Source organism: Notothenia rossii (genome assembly GCF_949606895.1).
Source record: "Notothenia rossii genome assembly, chromosome: 3".
Lineage (NCBI taxonomy): Eukaryota > Metazoa > Chordata > Actinopteri > Perciformes > Nototheniidae > Notothenia > Notothenia rossii.
Window position 1 is genome coordinate 52,291,385 of NC_136901.1, and position 25,270 is coordinate 52,316,654.

The following is a 25,270-nucleotide window of genomic DNA, read 5'->3' on the forward strand; positions in this document are numbered from 1 at the left end:
TAGTTTTAGAGCGGCTACCCAGCGCTGAAACTCCCTCATGTGTAACCGTCCCAGCCGTACAACCAGGATGGCTGACGCCATGAACCCCAGTAACCGCAGGCATGATCTGAAAAGAACATGTTTGCGCAGCTGGAAATGAGCGAGGCAAGCTCTGAAAGCTTTCACTCTTTCCACTGACAGGCGGGTGTGAACCCAGGAAGAGTACAGTCTGTGCCGGGCACAACATGCTCTTTTCTGTGTTTATTATGAAACCCAGGTTGAGCAGGTGCTTTACGAGGACATTTGTCTGCGTAATAGCCTCCTGTTCCGACTGTGCGAGAAGCAGCCAGTCGTCTAGGTAGGTTGCCAGGCGAATACCCTGTTGTCTTAACGGGGCTATCGCGGCTTCCGTACATCGTACAAACACTCTTGGACTGAGACAGACCGAAGGGAAGTACTCTGTATTCGTAACAGATCCCCTGAAATGCGAACCTCAGATATTTCCTGTGTGGGTAATATACTGGGATGTGGAAATACGCATCTTTCGGGTTGACTGATGTAAACCAGTCGTTTTGTCGCACGAGACGCAGCAGAGATGTGTGAGTGAGCATTCTGAATTTGTATCTTCTTAGATATTTGTTCAGAGCCCTCAAATCTAGTATTGGCCGAATTCCGTTCCCTCCCCGTTTGGGAACGAGGAAATACTTGGAATAAAAGCCGCTCTGACTCTGCTCGGCGGGTATTATAGATATAGCCTCCTTTTCTAGAAGTGAGAGAATCTCTCTTTCTAGAATGTGGGCTGACTCCCCTCGGGCCTGTGAATACAGAACCCCCGAGAAGCAAGGGGGGGGGGTGACAGCGAATTGGAGTCTGTAACCCCGTGTAACTGTCTTGAACACCCAAGCAGACGTTGTGAGCATCTTCCACTGTTCGCTCCTTAGAGCCAGCGGAGATGTCACGTCTTTTGCCCTCTGAGTCTCTATTTGTTGTGTTATGGGGCCCTCTAGTGTCTGAACACGGTGGTACCCCGATTTGACAGTCCCCACCGACACTGCGCATGCGCGTGACGGAGGTGCCTTCACAACCCCAGCCGGCACTGCGCCTGCACGTGACGGTGGTAGCCTCACAGCCCCAGTCGTTACTGCGCATGCGCGTGGCGGCGGTGCCTTCACAGACCCGTTCATCGTCCGCCTTTTGAGAGACGCCGTAGCTGCTCTCAAAAGGGGAACAAATGGCGGGCTGTTTATTGGTTTTATTGTTTTCTCTTTCATTTTTCTGAGCTGCGCCCTCAGCCTGAGGCCTGGATGCGTCAGCGGAAAATGCTTTATCCGAGAAAACAGAGCAATATTGTGACATGTGTTTTGGTGCACTTGAGGATGGCTTTGAGGCATCTCTCGAGGCAGCGGGAACACATCTGGAGCTGGGGAACCTTCCAGCTCCGTCACCGAGGGAAGAAGAGGAGGCTGTCAGGCCGCCAGCTTCTTCTTCCTCGTCTGCTGGCCGAAATTCCGGGTTGGCTGCTTCTGGGCTGCAGCCGGAACCGGAGACTTTCTGGGCCAATTCGCCTTCGTCTCCTGCCTGGGCTGGGGACTCGGGGCGGGCCGTGACCTCTGCTGTTTCGGTACTTTAAACCGAGCAGCTGAGGTAGCTTGGGCGAGGGACTGTCACTGTGAAGGCAGCGGCTGGACCCATCGAGGAAGACAGAGGTGGAGGGCCTCGTCTTCCTTCTTCTTGGACTCGCATCTCTTCTGCATAGAAGCGAGCGCAGATCCAAAAATCCCCTCGGGAACGATGGGCATGTCCAGCACATCCTCTCTTTCCCGGTCTGGGAGGTTGGTGAGGTTGAGCCATCTAGCTCTTTCCTGCACCACCATAATTCCCATTGCCTTTCCCGTGGCCTGGACGGCGCAGCGTTGAACGCGGAGACAGATGTCCGTGATCGCGGCTATCTCGTCCAGTACTGCCGGTCCAGGATTACTCGATAGATCTTCGCAGAGCTCCGCTTGGTAAGCGGTTAGCAGCGAGGAAATGTTCAAAGCCCTGGCAGACAATGCTGCGGCTCTGTAGGACCGTTCAGTCATGGTTGACTGAAACTGGTCCGCCTTTGCCGGCAGCGTGGGGTTCCTGCTCGGTGTAGTCGCCATCCTCGGGAGGAGGTGAGCTGCCACCAGCGGTTCCATCGGCGGTATGCGGAGCAGGCCGAGCCTCTCCATACCGTCGCAGTCTAGGGGAGGAGGCACCCTGGATTGGGGCCTTGTTGCTGAAGGGCCGGTCTCTCCACGAGACCGACACCTCATCCAACATCTCCGGGAAGACCGGCAGGAGTTGCCTCTTTGTCCTCGTTGCTTGGGGCAAATGTTTCCCCTCGTAACGGGACCTGTAGGTCTCCTTGGCCATTTCGGGCCATGGGATGTCTAGTCTGGCTGCGGCACGCTGACACACGGCCTGCAGGTCTATACTCAGACAGGGCGAAGCTGGTGTGCTATCGCCCGGGAGACCAGCCATCGCTCCCGGCTTTGCAGCCTGAGCTGATGACACGAAGACATCATCGTCTTGCTCATCAGAGTCGGACAGGAGGAATCCAGAGGTTTCATCCTCTTCGTCCTCCATGTAGTCCAACTCCGGGACATCATCCGCGGGCGAGACCATGGTGAGGTCCAGTTGGGAGCCCCAGCTTGACACAGCGCGGGGCTCCGCTCGCACGTCCCTCGCTGCCACCGAGTCCCAGCCTGACACGGCGCGGGACTCCGGTTCTGCAGCTGCCACTACTGATGAGCCCCAGACCGACACAGTGCGGGGCTCCATCTCTGTGGTGGACGCCCCCGTGTCCTGATTTCCGTCCGGTAAATCAGAGGACATGAGGGAGTCCTGACCCGACAAACTAGCTTGGCGTGCTAGCCGTCGGCGGAGGCTCTTGATGGTGAAGCGGGCACAATGTCCGCACGAGCCGGGGTTGTCGATATTCTCCTGGGCGTGTTCCAGCCCGAGACAGGACGAGCAGACCTGGTGTGAGTCTGTGCCTGATATCTTCAACCCGCAGCCACAGAGCCGAGCCTCCGAGTCCCTGACTCCTCTGGTGTGAGGGAGAGAAGCGTCCATCTCGGTCGCCGTGGTGACGGCGTGGAGAGGACCCGCTCGTAACAGGTACGTTGCTGAGAAAAAATACTTCCCCAACTGTCGTTAATCCGGAGAAAAAACGACGGTGTAGAACTTTATTCTCAAAGAATATTAACTGGTGTGTTAATACCCTTTTTATCTTCCCCTCCTCTGGTGTGAGAGAGAAAAAGAAAAAACGTCCTCGCTACCGTGGTGTCGATAGTGAGGGAAGACAAACTAGCAACACGTGTGTTGCTAGCTTGAAAAAAAAATCAAAACCTTACCTTTATTCCCGAGGAGAAAACGGCGAGGTCGATTTGCAATACTAACTGGTGTGTTAGTATTAACAGTCTTCTTGCAGAAGTATATATAGAAGTAGCCGGCGAGCGCCCGTCGACCGAAGTTAGCTTGGATAGCTTGGTTCAGTCTGTGGACTGTTAAGCTAGCCCGGCTACCAATATAGAGATGTGCTCTGAAGCGAGAAGAGGTGTTTGAATGACGCATGCGGCGTAGCGCAAGCTACTTATAGGGGGTGGATTCCCTGACGCTGACGTCAAGATCACCAGCCAATCAGGATTGGCGTAATGAGATTAATGCTTCTGTTTGCTCCGCGATGAGGCACATCCCATAGTGAGACATCGAACGGAGTGAATGAGAACATCTACATGTTAGCTCGCTGTGTTAGCGTGTTAGTGTTGTGCCTGTTAGCTAGCTAAACACCACAGGTTAGTTGTTAGACTGCTTTGTTCTGGTGTCACTTTACTACCTTTTTATTCACTTAAAACAGTCAGCTAGCTTAAATCTGATTATTAAGTCAGAATGGCTGAAGGGAGCTGTGAAAAGGAAGAACAGTAAAGGCAGATATATGGACACAATATGAACCTGAAAATAAGCAGATTTGGTTGAGAGTTTCTCCACAACCGAGTTGGTGTCAATAGGGTCACCATCTGGTTGCTGGTTGTAGCTACTTGTGGATGTCCTCTAGCAACCTTTTCTTTAATTGGGCAACCTTTTGGACGATCTTTTGACGCCTTTTGTTACGATCTGTAATGAGAGTAACACATAGATTACAAAAGAGCTGACGGGATTTAATCAACACAAACAATAAATGTCCCAAAATGCTTTCCATTTTGTCTGTAAAGGTAGTGCTTTTTCTGGCAAATGCTCACAAAGAGTGCTTCTATTGAGATCTGCAAACAACCAGCATCTGCAGGACTGGCTGATGCACTTCCTAAATGAATAAGATAAAAAGAAGAAAAGAAGTTTCAAACACAATCAAGGTCTGTTATTTGCACATCGCACACTAACAGGCACATTAACAGGCACACTAAAGGACAAAGTTTAATTTGGACAGCATTATTTAGTTTTTATGAACCGACTCCATCTATGTATACGTCAAAACAGCATTGTTCTTACCTTTACTGGCCCACTGTTTGACATCATCAACCCACAGTTCTAGCACGTCATCAGAGCAATTCAACTGGTCCTGCATTTTCTTCAAGCTCTCAGTTACAGCCTCTGTCTTTCCTGCTGTCTGCAAAATAACAAAACAGAATCATGCCCTTTTATAAAATAATTCAATGAAAATAAACCAAAAGTATGCATTTTAAGGAGGAAATTAACACAATAACATATTTAATGAATTTCGTAGCTCTAGTCCTGCACCACTGGAATGTCTATATGGGGGTGTAATTTTTATATATATTGGGTGGACTTAAATGTCAAATTTTACGGCTTAAAATAGTTATCTCCATTTCAATACACAAACATACTTTTTTGAATCTAGAGGACATGGCAATGATTCCAGCCCATAGCATGTCAGTTCTTGCTGTGAAGAAGAATACATCTCATTACAATGTTATACAATATAAATGTGTACATTTACAGGAAGGCAGGGCCCAAACAAGTTCACAAACCTGACTTGGCCATGTATTTAGTTGTTAGGCCACATCTGGATAAGAAGCTGTTTACTTGATCCACTTCTTCACCAAGAGTGGTGCCGGCACCCTGCTGGTTCCGTGCATTCCAAATAATCTAAAGCATGAGGTAATCAATGTTGATGCAAATCTCAAGGTCAACAACTAATAACTTAAAACATTCTCTTGGATCAGTTCAGACTCATGTGTAATGGTCAGATTTACCATTAATTGTTGTTTAAGTCATTCAAATCCTCACCTCGCATTTGGTGTTGTGGGCTTTGGCATGCATCACAGACAAGCAATGTCTCATTTCCTTTAGGGGCTGAAGATGAGGCAAGGCTTCTGACACTTTGTCAAGATATGGTACATACTGACACGTCACGTCCATTGCCAAAAGTGAGGCACTCTGGAACTCTTTTTGGAGAAACATCGGATAGGCAAAGATTTCTCCTCTATACATATTTAAAGCTTTTTAAAAAAATAAATAAATAAAAATAGTGAGTACAATGCAGATTGAAGGTAAGGCTTCAAATTATCTACAAATATTTTAATTGAAAATGATCAAGGCAACTACCAACCTTTGAAAATAAATCCATGCCTACACACAGCAATTTCAACACCTTCTTCATCCAACTTGTTGGCTCGCTGAGAGGTCTCCCTTGCTGCTGTCCAGTGAGATTCCCCACACATTGCTTTTCCTGCAGTCTACCAAAGTAAATCGTTTTTAGAGAATCATTATCAGAAGTTATTTCAAAACACTGTATAGTGGGACCAACTGACGGTATTATCAAACATGTAAACTATTACACACAAGTGTTTTGTGCTCGACTGCCAGATTCACCTGGATATGCAACTCCCTGGATAATAACAAACCTGTTTTTGGATAATTGGAAGGCTCCAAATGTGTAATATATTCTGGATTAGAATTTAGCTATTTTTTCAATCCAGTTTTACAGCAATAATGTTTGTGACAGTTTGACCGCATTGCTAACCTCATCACCCTGTCATCTGGTCTCAACACTTCTATCCCATCTCCCAAAAAATATGAAGGCAACTGTGTTACTACTATTTTAACTTCTATTAGTTATTAAGAAAGGTGAGATACATTTTGCTCTGCTTAATTTAAAACTCACACTTTTGACAGCCCCTCGAACATCCTCCACAAAAGTGGAAACCTCAGAGTCTTGGGCTAAAAACACTCGGTCAAAGAAGCCTGGCTCTTCACTCCTATAAGAAAATGAATTATAGATAACCACTCTAGTTACAAATTGAACACAGTAATAATAATAATAATTATATTTAAAACACATCTTTCAAAACAAGGTTATAAAGTCTAACAGAAATATTTTAGATTCAACAGCTGTAGTTTTAACAGCTATATAACAGGACAGAACTATAGCTACTAATTGCTCCTGTGGGGATTGTCCACTGTACTGAATGTATGTAAGTCGCTTTGGATAAAAGCGTCTAACAAATGACATGTAATGTAAAAAATAAATAAAAATAGCAATCCCAATGTCAAATTAAAATACAAGGACTAAGGACAATTGCTGTGTCAATGTAACAAACTTACTGGTTTGTTTTCTGGAACCTGTAAAGTTTCCTATTGCCATCTACTGAAACAGCCACCATTTCAGGGCTACAGGCTGGACAGACAAATGGCTCTTTACCCAGAAATGTATTCTCTTCAAATGTGCACTACACATACTGCAGAAAGCTTCTCTGAAAAGCATCTGCATTCACCTTGCCAGTCTGAAATAAAAATACATTATATATGTTATCATATTTTGTATCATATCTCGCTCATCCATATTTGGCCATAAATATATTTATTATGATAATACATGTATTTGTCTTTCAGCTTCACATTTCTACTTACTCTTCCAAACTGTTTTGTTCTCTGGTCCAACATTGCAGTAAAGGCTTGTCTAGACATTCCTGGAGCTGCCGTCTTCATAGCCTCAAAGGAATGGAACAGATCTTGGTGGAACAGGGTCTGTGCTTGCATGGTAGCTGGCCAGTATCAACTCCTAACCAAGTCATTGAATTCTGGACCCCATTTCTTAGTGCAATGTTTGCATGTTAGCTCTGGAACATTAAGATCGTAACGGCCTAAGAACACATAAAGAAAAAAACAATAACAATGAATTAGAGTAATGTATTAGTTAAAAAATACTTAAAAAATGTTTTTTCACCAAAACCTACCATTTATGCAAACCAATATGATAGGTCTACCAACAGAGACTGAAACATCGAAAACTTCACAAGAACATATCCTTGAAGGAAAAGATGTTGGAAGCAAACGGTCTGCAAGGTCAAAGTACAATCAGGATGAGATTTAACAATGTTGTAAGCAAGCACTATGATAACAGAATGCAATTTGAGATTAAAATGAGTTTTTTTTGTGAGGGGGAAAAAATGCTGATCAATTTTAAAAAATGGGACACTAACCTTGTTTAGAAATGATGTGTTTGCCATCCTGGAGTTTCACAGACTGTTGGAGGAATGTACTTGTAAAATCCATTACAGGTGGTTTCCCTACTGTGCAGAGTGTGTTTTGTATGAACCAAGATATCACACTCTGCACAAAACCACTCTGATGGCATACATTCCTCACAACGGATGACAGCTTCTTCCAGGAGACAGTGATTGCAGGTCATCTTGACGATATTCTTAGTTATTAATTAGTTGTCAACGTTCTGTGGCCTCGCCTGTTGCCAACACTGTTGAAACTCTTTTTGCCTTTGAGTCCAATATGACAATGGTGGCACATCGCCAACATATTGCTCCTTAATGGTCTCAGAGTCCCGTAGAAGGTCTTCTAGTCTCTGCATATTAAAATCTTTAAATACAGAAATATAAATACATACCATGAGGAAAACATTTCATATGAAACATACCTTATCAAGAAAAAGTATTCAAAAGTAGCTTTTTTCTTACCAGGATCTTGGTAGCTTAGACATGGTGTTGTTATGGTGGAACTACTGCATGGAGGAGTACCATCTATTTGGGGGGGAAATTATTCAAACCCATTAAACAGATTATTTTAGCTAATTGACAGATTTAAAGAAATGTTACAAAAACACCAACCTTCAGCACACATGAAAAATATCAAAGCTCAATGTATTTTTTTTTGCATCATGTCATTTACATCCGCTTATTGGTTTTAGTCCTTAGTCCTCTGACAACATCGATGTGCAAATATATAGAAATATGAAGTATCAACAGCATTATTAAACCAGTGGCTACTTTAAATCACATATACTGACTTTGATTCAATTCATAAAATGTAGATTAACCATTAGAATAACTTTTTTTCCTTCGTTTGCTGCTGGCCACACGTTGCCCATTTTGGTCTCTCTTCCACCAGGTCACTTTTGGACGTGGTTCGTCTTCTTTTTGCATCTTCTTTTTGCGTCTCCTTGTTGAATTTCCTTGTTGAGTTTCTTTATGGACATGGAATGTAATGAAACACAGAGGGAGAAAAAATGGGCATTAACTAACTGGATTTAAATAATGACCCTTTGGGTATAAAAAAAACAAGAAACTTGCCTGTGTGTCCTCAACATATGCATCCCCAAGCAGAAGAAGAGCTTGGTTTTTTCAGTTTCTTTCGACATTGTGCTGAAACAAAAAAAGAAGGTGTGTTAGAAATTAAAATCAATGTTGATATGGCGTAATTTGAATTAAATACACTATTTGATTTAAATCAGTTTTATTCTAAAAAACCGGAAGTTCTCACTATTAGTTTAACACTTTTATTCTGAAGGTTCGTCACTTCCGGTTAGCATTTAGCATCTGGCGGAATCATACGATTTCAAACCTTGAACCAAGGTGAAATGACATGTGATGTTGTACACTGAGCACACTGGGATTAGCACTCATTTATTGACGCTGAATAATGTTTATTAGGGAATGTTTAAATAACCACAGACACCAGAATGATGTAATTTAGCTACAGAAAAAGGCAGGAATTGCATTGGACCCGCCCCCCGACGACGCCGGCCAATAGGAGAAGACCTCAGATGACAACAGGAAGAGCAAGCCAAGAATTGATCTCTTCTACCCCCTGACCTGTACTGACCGGTCGTTGGATGTGGAGAGCGCCTCCACTCGCACATTTCATTTCGTACACCACCGCATCTTTTGTGTAATTAAATGCTGTTAACTTTTATAAGCTTCCCTTGACTCTTTTCAGTCTCTCCTGCCTTCAGGGTTCTAGAATTGCTTTCAGGTGTTAGTTAGATCATAGATGTAGCTGTAATTTAAACTAGCCTAATATTAAGTGAATTAAAGTTTAGACCAACATCAGCATTATGAGGGAAAGGTATGATTAAAATGTTTTGGTATAGGGCATTGATGTTATTCTATTAGCAATGGAGGAACAAGAGTATGTAGATCTCCTTTGAAACCCCACCCCTGGTTTTAACAATAATTCAGTTATTATGAATTCCTAATGTATAACATATCATCTTCAGATGCATGTTTTTTGGTAACCTGTACCTGCTAATGTGTTTTTACTTTTGGTTAATGCACAGAATATACTGGATCATGTATCGGCTAGCGGCTAGTAATGTCTGTCGGGACAAATATCTGAGCAGATCTCAGATTGGCTCGAAGAGTGAATTTAAGCTTTAAAACCCAAAATACTGTCAAAAAACTGAAGAAGCCCCATTATATTTACAACATGATCAACTATGTTACTATCGATTGATTTTAAACTGCAACAGCTCCGTAAAACGACAGACGTTAGCTCAGGCCAACTCAATGATGCTAACTGAGCAGTTCACGGTTTAACTAGCAAATAATTTGCACGCATAAGCTTGTATGTCGACACATGATGCTGTGTAAAGTGATGCAAAAGCTGAAATCATTTAAAAAACACTGTAAATGTCTTTATTACATTACAGAAAGAAGGTTTACCTCGAGGAACTTCGTGTCAAGGAGGGTTCAATGTCTTCTTCTTCTTCTTCTTTTAATGGCGAATCCCAGCGTGCATTGCGGCTACAACATCCAAATCATCGAGCTTGAACCGGGCCTACGTCTGTTTCCGGTGACTTTATTTTGAAAATCAGTTCCTGATGGACGGCTAAAAAGCCCAATATTATAGAATTAAACGAATAAATAAAGACCAGGATAATATTGTGTTATTGTTGAGTAAATAACAGTGTGTTATTTAGAAAAGGATAAAAATTCGAAGGAAAAAAAAGATTAAAAACAATACAGATTTCAGTATTTTGAGGCTCTGAGCCCCATTTATTTTCCTGACGGACGGCAAAAAAAGTCTGATATTATACGATTACAAGTAAAATCAATAATCGTGGCTTGATATTGAGTAATAACATGTTTTTATGGACCACACAGCTTCCGGTCTTCTCAGACACGACCGTATCCTAGCGCCTCATATGCACGCAAAACTCGGACTCAGAACTCAATGGGAATAGTTGGCGTATGATAGGCATGCAAAATCGGACTTTAGCGTATCTATTGCATGCATTTTCCAATGTGTAAAGTCGTGTCATTTGTACGCAGACTGAAGAGAGTGGGTTGGTTTTATCTGCCATTATTAGCAAGTAAAGGACAAACGGTGGCTCTCTCAACATGAGGCTGTAAAAAACCTCAGTAAAAACATCTCTCCTGTACTGGGAGCCTTGGCAGAGGAAGTGGAGACCCGTAAATGTCCTACTGCTAAGGGACTCTACTCATTCCTGGCCACCTATCGATTCATTGCCGCCCTTCAAGCTGATGTGCTTCCTCACCTGGCACGTCTCTCTAAGCTCTTTCAAAGGGAGGACGTCATGTTCCTGGCAATCAAAGAGCAGGTGTTTTTACTAACCCAAATCATCTGATATATTTCAAATGCATGTCGATTTTGCAAAACATAGGTTACCACAATTTATCTTTTCATCTGAGTCAATTTGGTCAATTTCCAAGGTCCCTGTCACACTGGTATTGCTGAAGGGCATACAAATATTCTGGGGGTCATCAACCGGGCTCACATATGGCCAGACTAAATCAAAGTCTTGATGACCCTTTGGGACTGGGTGCATTCAGCATCTCTGCCGAACAGGAGAGAGGAAGAAGAGGCCAGGATAATACAGGGGGCAGACAGCAGTATTGGCAAAGATTTCAATCACAGGTATGACTATGTAGCTTTTGGATGTAACTTTAATTTAGACTTAATAGTTTGCTGACATTTTTCCCCCACTGTTTGATGAGGTGATGGATCCGTATTTGGATGGCTTGACTCAGGGCCGTATTCATGGAGTCAACATTGGGGGGGACCAAAAATTCAATAAATATTTGAATACTAATTTCCTGCCACTCTAAAGGAAAATACATAAAAAATCACTAACACATTGGATACTTTAATACCTGTTTAACCCCATGCCCCTGCCCGTGGGGGCAAAACACAACAATAGTCACGAAACTGAGAAGCATCCTCAATGTGGGTGGGACAATTTGACGGTGGGTGTGGGTGGGCGGGGGACCTAACCTCCTCTAGGGGGGTCCGGGGGCATGCTCCCCCGGGAAGATTTTTTTTTTAAATGTTGAAGTTAAAAGCATCAATCTGGTGCAGTTTGAGAGCAACATTAGGGACTAAATCTATGGATACATCTCAACAACACCCATGTGAAACAGAACTGAACAGATTTACTTTTTCTTTATGCATATTTTACAAATCACTCCCTTTTTAAACTGTAGTATGAGTTGGAATGATTTCATACCTGTTATTCTGTTATTCTCTTATTCTGTATAACTATAATGATCATATAAAGGTGTGCCTTGGAAATACTTGTTTTGCATCAATCTTGATACAGGGTACTTATTATATGTTATAGTTTGGATTCCTAAAGCTTTTAGTCTACTATCCCATCATTCAAGGGTGGTTTTCACAATAAGTAATGGTTTATTTTTTGCACGGACACTATCATTTACATTTTTTTACTATGTTCAAACTGAATTTACTTTAAAAACATCTATATTGATTCTGAATTTTTCTACATCCAACTCACAGGTTTATCATTGTTTTGAGAAAAAAGATTATTCATTTAACCATTTTTAGAAGCGAAGATATAGTCAATTGTTCTGCATCGCCCGTTGCCTTGTACTTTAGAAGCTGGCTTAAATTCCCACTCTCCTTCTGATCGCCTCGAAAAGCCAGACCTTGCCGCGCCAAGTACCTCACACCCTCAACAATCTTCATCAGATTTCTTCTTGCTTGTTGCTGCCGTCTTTCAAGCACACGTGAAAGTTGCACATTAGCAGGCTCTGGCTCCTGAATCCTAGTCATCACAGCTAATTTGTGACACTGGTTGTGTTTATGCACACTACATTTCTCCAGTGCCTTCTTCCAATTGTTATAACCAGTCTTCACAAACGCTGAATCTGCTTTTGACGCAAGCTTAGACTATTGTGCTGCAAAGTATTTAGCACAATAGAAACAGAGGACCCCTTTTACAGAGGGGCTGTAATGGAGCCATGTATGATCTTCAAACCACTTCTCCTGAAAGTAGAGTATTCTATTTGATAGGGTTTGACTGGGTATGACTTTCACATTTGGATGATTTGGGCAAAGTCCAAGCTCCTCCCCTTCCTTTCCTGTACCTTCATTTTCGCCTGCCTGGCTGCTCTCTCTCTCATTGTCAAACTCACTCTCCCTGCTTGATGGTATTATCTGAAATACATATGAGGAAGATCTCATCTTAAATTAACATTAACATTAGACTGCTATGTTGTCATTATTCTGTCTTAACCATCAATATAGCTCCTTTCTGACTTACCTCCATGTCACCAGCGCACACTCTCCCTGTCTGGTCGACAAGCTCACATTCTCTCTCTCCGTCTCTCTCTTTACTCTGAACACACCAGAGTGAACATGGAAGAAATATCAGTAAACTATTGACTAGAAAGACTGTTGATACACATTATACATATGGGGGGACACAGGAGTCTGTACATTAACATTAGACTGCTATGTTGTCATTATTCTGTCTTAACCATCAATATAGCTCTTTTCTGACTTACCTCCATGTCACCAGCGCACACTCTCCCTGTCTGGTCGCCATGCTCACATTCTCTCTCTCCCTCACTCTCTTTACTCTGAACACACCAGAGTGAACATGGAAGAAATATTATCAGTAAACAAGCTATCTGACTTGTAACAATACTCACTTTCTCACTGCTCTTAACTTACTTTTTTTCTTTTCTGAGGCTGCCCAAAAAAATGTCTAATGTCACTGCCACCCTTCCTCTTGCTCATGCTTACAGCTTGACCTCTGCGATCTGCAGTTGCTGATGCGATGAATACGGGTCAGCAGCGCTGGATATAAGATAATTAAACATGTTTATTAGCAATTCTGAGCGTTCTAAACCCAGCACAAGCTATGATGCACACTGCAAACCTCCTGCGTGTGAGTATCTTTTAAATGTTTCTGACGATTATGAAATACTATTTCATAATAATTGTAGAGTATTTATTATTGAATTAATTCTGGCACCTTTGGTATTCCATAGGTGTCACAAATCAATGTTATAAATCTTTCCACACCCTACAAATTACAAAATAAAATAGAAATAATCCACATGAATAAATATCTATTGGATTACATCCAAAACGACACCGTCATTTTCCACATAGCTGACACCAGCCCGCCAAACCCTGGCTAACAACTGAAACCAGCTAGTCCACAGCTAGTTAGCTACTATTCCTGAAAAGTTCGGTTTTAACATCAGAACTAAAAGTTACTTACACAAAGAAGCTAAACCGGAGGGTTCATTAACATTACCATTACGAAATAAAATAATATAGATTACTTTAGGGCTAACTAGAAAAGATACCAGAACTGATGGAGGGCAAATTAAAACACGACTGACCTGCTTGGAGCATCAAGCTAACTGAAGGTGGACTCAGACGTGCAACAGCGAAATACACCCCCGGGTACAAAATAAGGAACCAATTTACATATGAAAAGAAATATCATTTTGGTGAAGTTCACAATAACAGAAAATATAGATTTTCAAGTATAAAATTAAACAAAATAAAGAAGTCATAGAATAGCAATTTTATTTTAATTAAAAAATAAAAAATAAAAACTTTTTTTTCTTTTGCTATTTATTGGGGGGGACATTTTGAGTGTATCTGAATATTGGGGGGGATGTGTCCCCCCCAATGTATATGGTGAATACGGCCCTGGCTTGACTGCCCATCTTGAGAGGCGGTTCAGTGAGGTTGGAGTCTTGGCTGCTTTCGGAATACTGGGTCCACAATCAGCTACACTCCCAAATGATAATGCACACACACACCTGAGGACACTGGTGGGGAAGTTTTTTTCCGATGTCAATTTCAACACAGTCCTTGAGGAATGGGCTTCTTTCAAGGAACAAGTCGTCTCTGGTCCTCTGAAGGTAACTTTAAAATGTAACATTCTCACATGACATTATCATGAATAATGCAGTGTGTTAATCAAATGAACGTTTTCAGAACAAGACACAACTGGACATATTGTCAGACCTGTCCTCAAAATATGAGGAGTTTGGGGTCCTGTACCCAACCATAAGTCAACTGGCTGCCATTGCCCTCACTGTCCCAGTCAGCAGTGTAAATTGCGAAAGGGACTTCTCCACCCTGAACAGGGTAAGAAATACCTCTCACAATGGCAATTGCTGTTTTAACTTATCAGTATTTTTAAGCGATCAGCTATCACTTTTAAAGCTTAACATTGAATTTATTTGCAGGTCAAGACAAACATCCGCAAAAGGCTGCAGGGGGACCATCTTGCAGCCTGCATGCGTATCTCATTAAATGGGCCAGAGGTGTCGGACTTCCCATACCAGGAGGCACCGGAAACCTTCTTCAGAAAACCCAGGAAGATCCACTGTAGCAAAAATAATTGCACACTGCAACACGGTGTGCCAGGATGGTATACTGCATCATTCGGCATGCTTTTCTATTTCCAAATGTATATCTGATGCATTTTTGTTGAATAAAGTCAAACTTGAATTGTTGTGTGTAAATATGTGTTAATTAATAAGGATGGTGGCAATATCGTTGTAGTGGTTTCTGCATAGAGTTTGTCCTGATGTTGTGTTTATATTTTAATAAAAATAATACGATATTACGGCGGCTTCATGTGCGTAAATTACATTAATAGACGCTTTTAAATTAATTTAAAAATCGTTTTTATGTCTGACTTGTTTATTTTCTGCAAATTTGACTTGGTTAACGACTGACTTTCATTTTAAGTTTTGAGTTTAGTGTTTTTCACCTTAAGAAACACTGATGCATTAATCAATAATAATAATTCACTGCTCCTCTCTCTGCTCCAGAGGATAACAAAATTCACAAAAATGTGTACAACCCCGCACCCTGCCAAGGTACAAAACCTAGGGGAAACACTGATAATATCTACTCTTTACTTGTAGATATCTACTAAAGATCTCCCCTCCGGTACAGCACCGTAACCGGGCCCGGCGCCACGAGGTGGCAAAAGGGGGCATTGTCCCGTCAGTTGTATTATTTGCCCCCTCACTTTGAGCATCATTCATCCATCAAAAAGTACAATAAATGTCACAATTATTAAATAACTTTAAATATTTTTTTTCCACAATACACGTTACTATGTTTAGATCAGATATATGGGCAGGCAGTCAAGCAACGTGTAAAAAAGCCTCAACCCCAAGTGAGCTAGTCTTAATGTTAGCGTGTGTGCTTAGCTGTAAACACAGTCGGATGGGTGACCAAAACGTCCCCGTTTCCGGGCAGAGTCCCCGTTTTCGGTGGCTGGTACCCAGTTGAAACTCCCGAAATTGTTCCCGTTTTTGAACGTGCGTTACAAAATATAGAGCAAGGTGAAATCGAATGTTACATGTCAGTAAAAACAGAGTAACAGTGTTGTGCCTGTTTGTAGCGTTAGCGTATTTCTTCTTCTACTACTTCTTCTTCTTCTTTTGTCTTTATTGGCGAATCGCTTCCCCTTGGAGCATATATCGCCACCTACTGTTGATTTATTAAATGTTCATATTAAATCCTTGTCCTCAGACCAGTGTTTTTGAGGAACTTGAAGATCAGCTTGTTTGCTTAATTTCTTGATTTACTTTCGTATATTGACTTGAAATCCATCTTGTTTGACATCAACAAAAAATAAGACAAACAACTACAGATAGCACCACACCTGATGGTTACTTGTTATTATTTAGGGCTGTATGGATCAGGTTTTTGCCAAAGTGAGCCCTTTTACTAGAATAATAATATGTTATATATTATATCAACCATATTGGTACAATGAGCGAAATCTCGTGACGGATTTTGGAACATTGATTTGATTTTTCTCATGGCAGTTAGACTCTAGAGACAAACCAGGGGACTTTATTTTTATTTTTAATATGTGTCTGTCCATTTAGTGTAGTATTTGATCCAATATTACATTTGGTTTATATATTAGTCACTTTTCTTATGAAATGCCAGGTTGAACATTCAATCCTGAAAAAAAAAAATCAACCAGATTAATGTTTATTTAATCCTGACTTGACTAGAGGTAAGTAAATCTGTATAGGAAAGACGAGTTAAGGGATAGAGGAGAAAAGGTTATTGTATAATTACAGAGCCTGTCCATTTATACATTGAGGAAATCAATGTTAGTCTGTTAAACAAAGTTCGGCCATCTAATAATGTACTATCTAATATTAAAGATCAGAGGAAAAGAACAGAACGACAAAGGTAAATCCAGAATAAAAAATAAAGAAGCAAAGAGATTGTAGAGCAGTGAGAAGGAAAAAAGCTTGGTGTGTCAATTCATTACATTGCCAGTATTTTTCGTTGTTGTGAAAAAAAAATCGCCCCCTCTGATTTTTTAACAGCCCCCTCAGTCATTTCATCCTGGAGCCGGGCCTGACCGTAACATAGTGTGGATTTGCATTAGGTAACACGAGATACGGCTGATACTTGCGCATTAATTTCTGTTACAGATGTAGCACTTCATTTCAGACTCCAGTTTAGGGCTTCCTGCCTACGACCTTTCTAAGACCAGTATAGAGGAATGTTAAGCCCTCCCATTATTTTCCAAGATGGTGTTGCCAGATTTTCAATTTCAGGTTTTAACCAGGAGATGGCGCTTCATTCACAAATACAGAAAGACAAGTTTCATGGACTTTCAGTTTTGTTTTGAAGAGCATTTGAACACATCAATATTTTAGATCGACTAAAGTATATCTAATCTTGTAATTCAATAATATATAGTCTTTATATATTAAATAATCATAATAATAATGTAAATGTTTACATTACACTTCTTTATTTGTTATGCTCATACTTTTACCTTTACAATCGTTTGCTTTAATATGCAGTATATTTTTGGTATATTTTTGTGTTTGCTTCCTCCTGCTCCCTTTCGGACACATACTGTATGATTTATTATTATTATTATTAATATGAAGATATTATTAAGATAAGATAAGATGTCTTTATTGATTGAACATTTTAGTTTAGAATGTGCTGTCCCACGGTAATTCAGAAGGCTCACACTTCACATTCCGATCATTATTTAAAACAATAGGTGCTTTCACACCTTCTACAGTTTGATTTGTATAGAGGGAGCTCTGTGGCTGAATGGCAAGCGATTAGGTGTGGCGCATTTATCATAGGTGATCAGAGCTAACTGCCTGCCGTCAGATTTCATTTAAAAAACAGATCTGATTTTAAGACTATTTCTGCGCTCATAAAGAATTCTAAGAATAGGAATAATGCGTATTGAACTTGTTTAATTAATTTGTGAGTTTATTTAACAGTAGAACCGCCAATCGGGTCAATTTGTGTGGTGTGTGCAATGTAACTTTTTTTCAAATAAATATTAAAGTCTCCCAGTCCGTGACTTTTCCTGAAAGCGTGTTATGTAGCACCCTATGTTGTTAAAAATTGCATTCTAATAGCGGGATTTGACGGGTTTAGGTAGGCCTATACAAAAACCTCTGGCGGTTCTAGTGTTAAGGTAATTAGGTACAGTAGAAGCCCTTTTTTATCAATAACAAATGTAGCAGTTGAACATAAAAGTCAACTAACTGAGGGTCACTTGCAATGACAGTGTTGTGTCTAACTGTAAGCTTGTCACTCAGAGTAACCTACAGTTAATTTAGCTGCTGTAGAAGAAAGATCAGGGGGGAGGGGGGGAGAGAGCTGTGGTTGATGGGCCATTAGTTGTGTAAATACACAGCTGAGAGCTGCCGTTTCATTTAGACTGTTTAAAAAACGGTAAAAACTGACTATTTTCAGATCAGGATCCCTCCGCTACGCTTTGGGATCCTGATCTGCCGACGAGGCTACATTAAAATATAAATATTTGTATTGAATTACTGAGTTTAGGCACGTTAAAGTTTTAATGAAGTTGAGTATATTCATAATTGTCAGTGATTTCATGTCAATTGTGTGTGTGTGTGTGTGTGTGTGTGTGTGTGTGTGTGTGTGTGTGTGTGTGTGTGTGTGTGTGTGTGTGTGTGTGTGTGTGTGTGTGTGTGTGTGTGTGTGTGTGTGTGTGTGTGTGTGTGTGTGTGTGTGTGTGTGTGTGTGTGGTTAAAACACTTTCATGAAGTGAAGTAGGTTTTCCTTCTATAAAACAGCTGTGGGCAGCAGTGAGTGTCACGGACATGAATTCATAGATCAAGGCAGACTGGTGCACACACTCTCCTGTCCTGCCAGGCGACACGCCCGTTCTAAGCCGTGTCCCTCACTCCTCACATCCCAAGCTGCATCCCCACAAGTGTATTATGTTGTTACATCGTTTCAGATGTTATGTTTCAGTTGTGCTCTTTCTATGTTCAGTGATGCAAACTTGTCACCTTTCGGCGAAATTCGCCGTTTTGAATCCAAAATAGGTCGTGTGTGTGATTCATGTAGATCTGCAATAGGCTACACATATTTTTGGGGTATGGGGGAATAATCTGCGGCCGTGAGCTGTTATGTGCCATCATGACACGCATGTTGTTCTTTTTTTATATATTATAATGAAATGCGAGCTGTGTGCTTGAGTCTTCCTGCCTGTCGGCTCTGCTCTCATGGATGTATAATAAGGCTCTGCTGCTCCGAGATGATGGTCTAGCTTCAGCAGCTACATTACCTACGGGTGCGTTCGTTAATATTAACTGCGCGTCCGGAGTCGCTGTGGCACAGACTGGACCGCTGGTGAACAGCTGTTAGAACGGGCCGTTCAGGTTTTCAGAGCAGAGCTCCCTGTCGGAGCGGCAGAGCGTGATGTGAACTGAAAAGTTTTTATGTGGCAATATTATTTAAGGAATCGTTGAGCTAGCTAGCTAGCATACATTGTCACTATCTGCTAAGGTTAGCTTTAGCCTTCTATTTCTAACAGTTTTTTTCATAGGCTATAAACAGAGGTGGAATATATATTGTACTTGAGTAAAAGTAGAAGCACTCAGATCTTGTACTAGAATAAAAGGAGAAGCACTCAGATCTTGTACTAGAATAAAAGTAGAAGTACTCAGATCTTGTACTTGAGTAAAAGTAGAAGTACTGAGATCTTGTACCTACTTGAGTAAAAGTAATAGTACCAGAGTGTAGGAATACTCTGTTACAGTAAAAGTCCTGCATTCAAAATGTTCCTCAAGTAAAAGTAGAAAAGTATTATCATCAAAATATAGTTAAAGTAGCGACAGTAAAAGTAGTCATTGTGCAGATTGGTCCATTTCAGAATAATAGATATGATATGTTTTATAATGATTGATCATGAAAGTATTCTCAAAGCTGGTAAAGGTGCAGCTAGTTTGAATGACATGGTATACTGCAGGGTAGCTTGTGGATTTACTCCAGGTGGAACTAAAGTCTGATTTAACACTTGATTATATTTCACATCATTCATCCACATCTGTAAAGTAACTAAAGGGATTAAATACATGTAGGGGAGTAGAAGTACACCATGTACCTCTGAACTGTAGTGGAGTAGAAGAACAAAGTAGCAAAACATTGAAATACTTAAATAAAGTATAAGTATCTCAAAATTGTGCCCCAGTATAGTACTTGTTGAGTTTATGAACTTAGTTACTTTACACCATGTGGCTATAAAGATAGAAAAACTAAGCCTTGCACAGAGGCATGAAAATACATTTTCAAAATGCTCAACAGTGCTGCCAAAATTACAAACTGACTGCTACACAATTAAAATAAATGCTTTTATATATTTCTATTAGATGTGACTCTTTGGCGTTTCTGTTATTATTAACACTGCTGCTTTAGTTGTTCTGAATGCTAAAATCCTCTGTTATTCCTCATTTTAAAGCCGATATTCCGTGGGGTGGGGGAGCCGGGGGCTCGGATCCTTGTCACCTTTTTCATACAGATGAGTTTGCATCCCAAAGCCTCAGTGACCTTAATTCATGTAATAAAAACATCTCAGGTCAGTAACACTCAAAGCTAAATGTGCAATACCATGTTCAGCTATGTTACTATTTATAATGTTATTGTTGTTACATCAGAAGATGTACATATTGGAATGATTTCTTAACTTACAGTAGGCTATTTTTTACAATGTGTGTTGGAAGGATTTATTAAATTACAATGAATATTGTCATTGTTGAAGGCTTTTAGAGAAGGGTGAACTATATGCCTGAATTACATTTTATACCTAAAAACATAAAAGCCAATAAATAAATACATAAATCACAATTACTGTAGTTATTTTTCCTCCCGTATTGCTTTCAACCCACCAACTTTTATGGTGTTGTTACGTCACTAACTGTAAGCTTGTCACAATACAGTCTATGGTCACTCAGAGTAACCTAAAGTTAATTTAGCTGCTGGAGAAGAAAGTCAGGGGGGGAGGGGGGAGAGAATTGCCGTTTCATTCACACTGTTTAAAAAACGGTAACAACGGACTATTTTTCTTAGCGGATGCATGTCAATTGAAATCAATACATACAACTATTTTTTAAATCAATAGAAAACATTTTCTAAATCCATAAAAGCATTTAAATTAATAGTGGGAGTCATGTCGTTACTTTGTTGAGAATGTGGCCATGTAATAAGCGGGATAATTTGCAGCGACTTGTTCTTTATGGGGAAAATAACACCCGCCATGCAGATCAGGATCCCTCCGCCAAGCTTTGGGATCCTGATCTGCCGACGAGGCTCCATTAAAATATACATATTTTTAGTGAATTACTGAATTTAGGCACGTTAATAACGTTTTAATGAAGTTGAATACAGTACATTCATATGTGTCAGTGATTTCATGTCAATTTGGCTGACATAAACATAAATGATCGTGGTGAAGATGATGATTAAATTAGGATTAAAGATCGAGAGCCGGGCTGCATTTCCTCCCGTTCCTTTTTTTCGACTAAACAACATTATTTTGTTAAATAACAACATGGTGATGTTTTTTAAATGATTACATATCTCTTATTTAGCACAGAGTATGATATCCGTGACATATGGATCTTAACAAAGTTCCGCTGTAGATCCAGCGTACTGTATCTGACTTTATTTCACATGAGCTCCAGTGTGGAACCCCACTGCACCCCCTGGTGGATCAATGATCCATTGCAGCTGGCTTCATTATAATTACATTTATCTATCAAGGGGGCGGTCTCAAGTCAAGCTGGAGGTTTTCCCTTGATGGGGGGCAGATCACCTACCAATCACGGCCCTCGCGTTTCAAACTGTCTGAAATGAATCGCTACATCTGTATGGATCAGTATCAACAGTCCTGCCAGTAACGTTACTATATTATCAATGCTACTTTAGTTATAGCCTGATATATGATAGCTAACCTTACAATGTTGTGATGTGACGTTAGCTAACGCCGATCACTCACCAAGATAGCTGCTCCTTCCTTGTTCTCTCTCTCCCCTCCGGTACAGCTCTGAAGTTAGTGTGGAGTTGCATTAGGTAACGTTTATCAGGAAACCGTATTACATCTCTCTCCCCCTCTTCGCTGCTCTCTCCCCCCCCTCCCCCCTCCTTCCCTGCTCTCTCTCTCCCCTCCGGTACAGCACCGTAACATAGTTTGGATTTGCTAACATTCTGTAGCTAACGCCGATCACTCACCAAGATAGCTGCCCAGTTCTCCACTGGTTCTCCTCACACCACAGTTCAATTTCTCTCCAATGGCCGTTATTTCTTCTAATCCTTGGCTGCTCCTGGTCTCTTGGACGCCTAGCAGGCTCATAATTATAAGGTTGTGGTCCGTCATATATGCATTTGAATATACATGTTCAACTTCTTCTGTGTCTTCTGTGTCGAAACTAGCATTGGGATCCATGTTTATTAATACGTTACACCGGCCGCTCTCCCCCTTGTTTCCCCTTTGTTACGTCACACGCGGGAGGTCACGTGGGGAGGCTTTTTTGATGCGGAAGTAAAAATGTCTTACAAAAACGACGCCAGAAGTCACTGGAGTGTATATTTATGTATTGTTTTTGAAAATCTAGTGTATACATCATTTTCCTACACATTTATTCACAGGTGTCTTTAACCTGGAAGTTGCTCTTTAAAGATATCAGTTAGAAATGTCTCCAGTTCATTACTTACAATAAGGCAATTGTTTTTTGTATTACAAGTTTTCTGAAATAGCATGTTTAAATATTTCATTTTTTTATTTGTCCCGCTCATGGTACGCAAAACCAAATATACAATAATTGCCACAAAACATGACTACCAAAACACCATTGAGCGAAAAGGAGCAGGAAGAAGAATAAAATCTTATGTGACCTGCCCCTTTCTAAAAAAAATAAAAAAAAATACAAATAGATGGTCTGCCCTTCATAATAATAATATATTTTTTTTTTTCACAGCCAAACATAACAGTATCTTAGGATTACTAAGAGAAACACAAAAAAAAATACTTATTTCCCACTTGACGGTTAACGGAAAGAAACAAAACAACACTAAAACATCACATGTATAAGGAAAGGAAAAGTGCAACACCCTAATCTGAGTCCTACTGGAGAAGAAGGTGGAAAGCGATGCATGATGATAATAATAACAATAACAACAATAACAATGGCAATGGGACCAGCAAATACAGAGGAGACATCACATCAAAGACATCAAAAACATGAAGGACCAGAGTACATAAACTTATTCACATTCTGCTTCATATAGTCCCATCTTTCTTAATTTATACAACTTCATTTTTTCTATTAGCAAAAACCATAAACTTCGTTTTACACAAATTTAGGGTTAACTTATTTTCATCAAACCGTCTTTTAAGTTTGACCATTTCATGTCCAATACCCTTTGCTAAAAGGTTGAAATCATCTCCTGAACAAAATAAATGTGTGTCGTCTGCAAACAACACAAATTTCAATAATGTTGACGTTTCACATATGTCATTGATGTACAAAATAAAAAGTTTAGGCCCTAAAACCGAGCCCTGCGGGACACCACATTCTATGTTCATACACTCCGATGTACTACCAGCAAATTCCACATATTGTTGTCTGTTATCTAAATAACTTTTTAACCAACCTAGAACTACTCCTCTCACTCCGTATCTATGTAATTTTGAAATTAATAGGTAATATTTTTGCCTTTGTCTACAATGGATCTAATTTCAATTTCGTTTATCTGTCCCAGAAACATTGACTGCAACACTTTACTTCCCCCAATTCCGCCATCCTCTTTTTGCCCATCGTGTTGTTTTGGAATAGTCTTTGCAAGATTAGGTCCGACATTTACAAAAAAAGAGTTAAATTCATGTACCGCTTCATTCATGTTTTTTACAACCTGATTTTTGTCATCAATGAAGTGACTGGGCAGGCCAGTGGCTACAGATTTATTTCCAATAACATTATTTAAGATTTTCCATGTGCCCTTGATATAAGTTTTCTTTTTTTTTAACATATTATTATAATATTCTCTTTTTGCTTGTCTCATTATAACTCTCAACTCCTTTATAAAGGTTATTTTTCTTCTTGCAAGCATTTTGTAAGCCCTTGGTTATCCAAGGCTTTTGATGATAAGTACGTTTATATGTACGGAGTACAGTGGGACAATCTTTGTCATACAGTGATATGTAGATTTTTAGGAAGGACTCATATGCAGCATTTACATCTTCTACGTAAACCCCTCTCCACTCTTCCTTTAAGAGGTCACTCCTAAATTTGTCTTTTGCTTCAGCAGTCCGTACCCTGACATATCTACTGCGAGTCTCTACCTTCTTTTTCTTTAATTGCCAATCATATGCTACAAATACAGGTAAATGGTCGCTTATGTCATTTATTATTAGCCCACTCTTAGCACTGTTTTTTATGACATTTGTACAGATATTGTCGATTAATGTTGCACAAGTTGATGTTATTATACTGGGCTTAGTGATTATGGGATAAAGCCCCCTGCTGTATCCAGGAAATCAGAAGTTGTTTTGTGTTAGGATACATTTAGAAGGTCGATGTTAAAATCCCCACAAATAATACATGTTATATTTTCATTTAGGCCATCCATTAATACTCCTAAACTATCTTTAAAAAGCTCTACATTTGATCCTGGTGCTCTATATGCACAAGTCAAAACAACAGTTCTCTTCCTTTCCATTTCAATTTCTATAGTTATGCATTCCATTAAATCATCAGTCACAATTGAAATTTTTTCAACCAGTGTGCATTTTAGGACGCTGTCCACATAAAGAGCCACACCCCCTCCTCTCTTATTGGTTCTGTTGATATGGTGTAGCACGTAACCCTCAATTTGGAAATCAGTGACTTTGTCTTTATTTAACCAAGTCTCCGATATGGCAATTACTTTGAATTTACTTTTAAATGTATGTAGGTATTCAGCGATCTTATTAAAGTTCGCATACAGACTCCTGCAGTTGAAATGTGTTAAAGAAAATCTATTTTCAAGTGCAACATTGTCATTAAATTGATCATCGGTATAATATTTACACGAGTCACTTATATGATTAAACACATGATTCACTGAATCGACATCATAATCAAAATTGTACATGTTATACTCTGTGTTGTCAAATCTGGAAAAGATTCCGAGTGGCTCAGTCATTTATGTGTTATTGTTTTCCATGTACGTCTGCAAGGAGTTAACTCCCTCCACACATACCTGTTCATTCCTTTGCTCTTTCATGCCGATCAAGCGAGTCAATTCATGTTTTTACGTCAATTCAGCTCACATCCTGGGGTTCTCCGGTTCCTGGAGCGGTGTGTCTGCCATCCTGAAGCCTGAAGAGTAGACTCCAAGTCTGGTTCTCCTGCTCGACTCTCCATGTTGACACCATACTCCAGTAGACCCTGTGCCGCATCTTGTGGGTTGTTAAACA

The 25,270-nt window shown here is 40.5% G+C and overlaps 1 protein-coding gene and 2 long non-coding RNA genes across 4 annotated transcripts; all 3 read right to left on the minus strand.

Annotated features, from left to right (window-relative positions):
* Window positions 1-4,983: 4,983 nt before the first annotated feature.
* LOC307032962 (uncharacterized protein) lies at window positions 4,984-6,646 on the minus strand (the record flags this gene model as incomplete). Its single annotated transcript, XM_079671233.1, has 5 exons — window positions 6,568-6,646; window positions 6,128-6,221; window positions 5,573-5,699; window positions 5,251-5,408; window positions 4,984-5,109 (listed from the first exon to the last, which is right to left on the minus strand). Exons 1-5 carry the CDS (start codon window positions 6,624-6,626, stop codon window positions 4,984-4,986), a joined length of 564 nt encoding a protein of 187 aa, XP_079527359.1. The 5' UTR covers window positions 6,627-6,646.
* Window positions 6,647-7,198: 552 nt separating this feature from the next.
* Window positions 7,199-8,408, minus strand: LOC307032284. Its single transcript, XR_013806214.1, has 4 exons — window positions 8,294-8,408; window positions 7,935-7,997; window positions 7,446-7,836; window positions 7,199-7,301 (listed from the first exon to the last, which is right to left on the minus strand). It is a non-coding gene; the product is annotated as an uncharacterized lncRNA (long non-coding RNA).
* A 3,933-nt stretch (window positions 8,409-12,341) lies between these two features.
* On the minus strand, window positions 12,342-13,083 carry LOC307033914. 2 transcript variants are annotated; one of them, XR_013806707.1, is made up of 3 exons: window positions 13,023-13,083; window positions 12,779-12,853; window positions 12,342-12,672 (listed from the first exon to the last, which is right to left on the minus strand). It is a non-coding gene; the product is annotated as an uncharacterized lncRNA (long non-coding RNA). The 2 variants fall into 2 exon arrangements; XR_013806708.1 differs by having other exon boundaries at window positions 12,342-12,699; window positions 13,023-13,068.
* Window positions 13,084-25,270: the final 12,187 nt, after the last annotated feature.